The sequence below is a fragment of the Astyanax mexicanus genome, chromosome 18 (assembly GCF_023375975.1).
Source record: "Astyanax mexicanus isolate ESR-SI-001 chromosome 18, AstMex3_surface, whole genome shotgun sequence".
NCBI lineage: Eukaryota > Metazoa > Chordata > Actinopteri > Characiformes > Acestrorhamphidae > Astyanax > Astyanax mexicanus.
Genome location: NC_064425.1, coordinates 17,413,966 through 17,420,008, shown reverse-complemented (window position 1 = coordinate 17,420,008; position 6,043 = coordinate 17,413,966). Strand labels below are relative to the sequence as shown.

General features: G+C 43.4%; 1 protein-coding gene across 1 annotated transcript; it reads left to right on the top strand.

Moving 5' to 3' along the window:
* Positions 1–246: 246 nt before the first annotated feature.
* On the top strand, positions 247–5,712 carry dlc (deltaC). The gene is made up of 9 exons (XM_007245988.4): positions 247–692; positions 793–1,017; positions 1,153–1,216; positions 1,336–1,590; positions 1,995–2,362; positions 2,479–2,698; positions 3,294–4,005; positions 4,124–4,238; positions 4,361–5,712. Exons 1-9 carry the CDS (start codon positions 642–644, stop codon positions 4,364–4,366), a joined length of 2,016 nt encoding a protein of 671 aa, XP_007246050.3. The 5' UTR covers positions 247–641; the 3' UTR covers positions 4,367–5,712.
* Positions 5,713–6,043: the final 331 nt, after the last annotated feature.

The following is a 6,043-nucleotide window of genomic DNA, read 5'->3' as shown; positions in this document are numbered from 1 at the left end:
CATGATTTCGCTGTAAATTATTAACTCATTATAAAATGAAGAAAGTCTGCAGTCTGATTGTGCACTTTAGCCTCTATACTAAGTGTATAGATAGTTTAGACCTTTGATTATTTCTTACTGATCAAATTCCCATTTACTGCCTTCAGAGCCAGACTGACTCATGACAACTCTGAGCTCATTTGCATAAGATGGTCCCGCCTCTCGCCCCGCAATATAAGCAGGCAGGCACTGACCTCTGCTAAACAGAAACGCACAGTCCAAAGTACGCACAGCAGCAACCGAAGCTGAGTCTAGTTTACTCAGCACGATTTTTAAATTTAAAACAACTACTTTTAAGCTTGAAGTTTTGGTCCATTTTTTAATTGGACGTTCTTTCGTTTCGGATACCTGCAACGCGTTTAGAGTCAACTTAAACTTTACTTTTCTCCGCTTTGGCTTCTTCCAGTTTTGCATTTGTTGCTTTTTTTGCCTGGACATTCCTGCAAACCGGATACCTGCAGTTTTTGGGGGGTTTTAATTCGCTTCACCTTATTTTATCCAGTTTCACAGCTGGTTTTCTTTAGCTCTTTTTGATTGGAAGTGAGCCCGCTGGACTCTCTCCACTGTCTGCTGTTTGGGCAGGCGGACCATTCACCAAAACAATGGCTCGTGTTTTTCTAACGTGCCTCGTTCTTCTTGTTTCGTCGTACCTGGTAAGTATTCGGCTCCAGTGGCCCTCACTGATACCGTCCAGTGTTACCCCGCTGTCCGTACGCATTCTCACCTCGGCTCTCTCTCTTTATCCGACCCCAGGTCAGCTCCTCCGGTGTGTTCGAGCTGAAGGTACGCGAGTTCCACAGCGAGCGCGCGCTCAACAGCCGCATCTTCTTCCGCGTGTGCCTGAAACATTCCCAGGACGTGATCTTACCCGAACCTCCGTGCACCTACGGAGCTGGCTTCACAGAGACCTTAAGATCTGACCACAACTCCATCTCCAGCAGTGCCCCCATCAGAGTGCCCTTCTACTTCAAGTGGCCGGTAAGTTGTCTAGCTATATATAAAATAAATGAACTTATATTAGATACATTATTTGCGTAACAATTATGCGCATGTATATGTGTATATATGTGTATGTCTGATAAAATATTAATCTCTAAATGTCTAATTTTGCAGGGAACATTTTCGTTAATTATTGATGCATGGAAAGCTTCGGAGTCCACTTCTGAGCAATCTATCGGTAAGAATCTATAGCTCCATATATTTACCTTTACACCTTCTCAGTTTGTGTCTTTAATAATTTTAATTCAAACAAAGTTCAAACGATTGACCAAAGTCGTCATTTAAATTAAATTTCAGAGAACCCGGATAATGTCCTCATCCGTCTGGCCACCAAGCGCACCCTGGCCGTCGGAGACTCGAACCAGGGCAAGCACAATCAGAATCAAAGCGAGCTGCTGTACTCCTATCACGTCGCCTGTGATGAGCATTACTACGGCGACAGCTGCTCCGACTACTGCCGACCCCGCGACGACACCTTCGGCCACTACACGTGCGATTCCACTGGCAATAGGGTTTGCCTGGAGGGCTGGAAAGGAGAATACTGCGCAGATCGTAAGTGTCTTTCAAATAATGCTTTGTAGTCTTGAGTGCTAAGAATTAGGGACTCATTTCAGGGGGGAAAAATAGCAACGCCAAGTTCAACGGCCTCTTTTGGCTGTTGGAAAGGCTCAAGACGAGTCTCTCTGCCTCCATTTGTTGGCACGACAATAGAAGCAAGGAGCATGGTTTAACCGGCACACGCGTTGGAACTTAATGTGCTCTGCCTTGCGTGAAAAAAAGACGGCATGTGTTTCCTTTGTGTAAGAGCCCCAGCTGCTTAGTTTTAGTACTTAACAAATACTTGATGTGTCTGAGCCTTGTGGAGGGAGGGATTGTTTAGTGCTGTAGTGCTGGAGACCAGGGCACCTTTCATACTAATTTCCCCCCTTTTTTTCTCTCCCTCTCTTTTCTAACAGCCATCTGCTCATCTGGCTGCAGCGAGGAACATGGTTATTGTGAGACCCCTGGCGAGTGCAAGTGCCGCCTCGGGTGGCAGGGCCCCCAATGCGACGAGTGCACACGCTATCCGGGCTGCTCGCATGGCACCTGTGACCAGCCATGGCAGTGCATCTGCAAGGAGGGCTGGGGTGGCCTCTTCTGCAACCAGGACCTGAATTTCTGCACCAATCACAAGCCCTGCAAGAATGATGCCACCTGCACCAACACAGGACAGGGCAGCTACACCTGCACCTGCAAGCCTGGCTTCACTGGCAAGGACTGTGAAATAGTGAATGTGTCCAGTGAATGTGACAGCAATCCATGCAAGAATGGTGGCAGCTGCAACGTAAGTGCTCCTTTATATGCTCTCTGTGCTCTCAGCATTGTTGACATGGACAACCCATGCCGCTTCTGCTCACTTTATGCCAGATTATGCTTATGGGTTTTTTATTTGTTTTACAGGATATGTTAAATGACTACTCGTGCACATGCCCTCAAGGCTTCTATGGAAAGAATTGCGAGATCAGTGCCATGACCTGCGCTGAGAGGCCCTGCTTCAATGGGGGCACCTGCATCACCGATGACACAACTGGGGGCTACTCCTGCCGCTGCCCTCCTGGCTACATGGGCTCCAACTGTGAGAAGAAAATCGACAGATGCAGCAGCAATCCCTGTGCTAATGGTAAGCAATTCATCCACTAAACCACCCAGAAAAATACAAATATGAGTATGTCAAGAACCTCTTATCAGCAAAGTTGAACTAACTCTCTGCTGTTCGGCATTCTTTAGCCGTCGCAATCTTCTGCTTGAGTGGCAACCCACTCTTTAGCTCCCCCAGCTCTGCTGCACGTTGCAATGCCGACAAGCAGCAGAGTCAAGATGTTTTGAGATGCATCCATTTAGCATGTCATCCATAGCAAGAATGCTGTTTGGACAGGATAGGAGAGACGCCAGTGTGCCTCTCATGCTGATATGAAGGCTGAGATAGCACCATGGTGACAAAGCAGCCCTTACACATATTATTGCGAAAAAATACAACACTCCTTTCCCAAGGGTTCTAATTACCTACTTGTTCATGTTTGGATGCATTATCAGTTCACTGCTAAATTCCTTCTACCAACTTTGGCTGAGCTACATAATCTCTGTTTGCAGCAAGCCCCCATTTGCCCATATACTTATGTCTCTCATTCCAAGCCTTTAGATGTAAGACTGTATTTACAATATATACTACTGCATGATGTTGCAGAGTTTCAATGTCTCCTTATTGTCTTTTTCAGGGGGTATTTGCCGAGATCAGGGTCTCAGTTTTGTGTGCCAATGCCGCCCAGGCTTCCGAGGCTCCCGCTGTGAGATAAATATAGACGAATGTGCCCGCAACCCCTGCCGCAATGCTGGAACCTGTGTGGATGGCATCAACGACTACACCTGCAAGTGCACCCTGGGCTACACGGGTAAGGACTGCGGTGTCCGTTCAGACACCTGCAGTCTTATGCCCTGTGAGAACGGAGGAACATGCTATACCCACTTCAGCGGGCCTGTGTGTCAGTGCCCACCAGGCTTCATGGGCTCCCGCTGCGAGTACAGTCAGCCACCCACACGCCCCCCTACCCCACGTGAAACAGGCAGCTTCCCAGCAGCTCTGGCTGTCTCCTTTACACTAGGCCTGATCACCCTCACCCTGGTGTTGTGTGCTGCAATCATTCTCCTGAGGCAGATGAGGCGCCGTGGTAAAGCCACTTCCATCTCTGTGCGGAATCATCTTGACACTGTCAACAACCGTGTCTCAGTCATCTCCACCAACCAGTCTGGCTTCAAGGAGAAGGAGGCCTTCCTTATCCCTGGTGGTCCATACAAGGTGTCCAACAAGGACGTGGCCCTGAGCTCGGGCATCATGGACACATGCTCTAACAACAAGGCAAACAACAAGCAGAAGATGGTGGACTACAATCTGGCCAATGAGGAGAAAAACACCAAGGACAAGCTAGACCTGTAAGTATCCTCCCCTTTATTCTCCATAAATTTCTACTGGCTGAACTGTGTTAATGTAAATATTTGCACACATAAATTCGATTTGTGGGTAATCTAACTTTTGTCTTTTTATCTTCAGGAAAAACTCAGAGACCAGTCTATTGATGCCCCCTTCCTCCTTCACTAAAGAAAGTTTATATCATCCTGTATACATCATTCCTGACCAGATGGACCCATGCATTTTTGCTACTGAGGTAAATAATATATAACTCTTAAAATATATTTTTTATGTATTATTTTTCTTCATTCTTCTTTGTTATACACTGCTTGCATTTGTCTTCTACAGTAGCTAACAGTGAGTCTTTTCTTCCCTCAGGTTTAACAGTATTGTCTTTCCTGGAGCACCTCAGTCGTTGGCAGGCTTCACCTTACCATGTTTACATGCTTTCAATGGACGTTTGGAAGACGAGAAGAGAGTATATATTATATAGACCTTTATTATTTAATATTTATTTATGCTGCTTACAATGAAAGGACTACTTTTTGATGAGGACAATGTCATTGCGAGGACAAAGCAAGAGGAGCTGAAAGAGAGCTGGAAGAATGGAGGAACTGCCAGCAATATTTGCACTACTTTTTATTTTATTTCTATTTTAAAAATCCAATACAGAAACACTCACACAAATATATATATATATATATATATATATATATATATATATATATATATATATATATATATTTTGTTATACTTAAAAAAAAGAAACATGATCTCTGTGGATGAATAGAGAATCAAATGTACCGTAATCAAAAAAGGCAGGACCTTTTCTCTCCAGATGCCTTATATGGAGTGTATGGAGTGTATCTCAATCTAAATGAGTGTGCCTTACACCAAATGAGGACTTGCATCCAGTCAGTCAAGCCCTGAGACTATATGTGATGAACTGACACAAAGGAGATATTGCTGAACAATCCTGGAGCCTGAGCTTGGAATACCTTCTGGAAGATTCGGAATGTTATCTGCATGTAATCGAGGATCTATCCAGTCACAATCAATCAAGTGATCAACAGGCTGGTTTCTGCTGCAGCCATGTGGACAGTGAGAATCTGATGCCTTTAATGGTTTTGACTATCTGTGAGAACTTACTCAAAGCAAACACAATCTGAACAAGTGCCTGATCTGATCTGTATCATGGTTTAATGAAAAGGTGTACTCCTTAGAAACACAGTTAGTTTAAGTTTTTCATTAGAAGTATATTTGCTACTTACAAATTGTCAGATTCTCTCCAAGCAGATTGTTTGTATAACACGACTTGATGGATGCTGTTGCACACAGCTTTTATCCTGTCATAGCTCACTGCCAGTTGGCTATTTCTTACATTCCCATGACTTGAAAGAAGTATAATGTTCTGACCAGTAGCTTCAACAATTGCCAAGATTTCCTGGCGTGTTGAATTTATGAATTTTGCTGTTTAAAAGATGCTTTTTCTAGTATATTTTTTCACTTTGAACCAAATAGATTGTTTGTTTTATATATATATGTGTTATATATTATCCTCATTTAATTTAACAATGCAATGTTGTACAAAATATTGAGATATTCCTACTATTTAATTTGATTGTAAATAATTTGTATTTATACAGAGAATTGTATATATGTCCATGTTATGTGCCTATCATCACAAAGCCAGAAATATATATTTTTCTTAGAATAAATCATAAAATCTGTGACTGTCTTATGCCTTTTGCTTGCACATTGTTGTGGAAAATGTTAAAGAAATTCACTCCAGGCCAGTTTTCTGGAGCACTTTCTCTTACTCTTGCACTAGCATTCGAAGTTCAAACTATTGTTAATCTCCACTTAATGCAACTAGAAGTAACAGAAAAACAAGAACATTTGTTTTTATATCTGTATTTTGTAGGTCAACTGACCCATGATCTGGCTTATATAACCACCTCAAACTGCTTTGTCATGCTGTCAAAGATAATTCTTAAATATGTAAAGCCGGACTGTCCAAAATTGGCCCATGAGGATATTGGTTGTGGCCCCTCAAAAAGA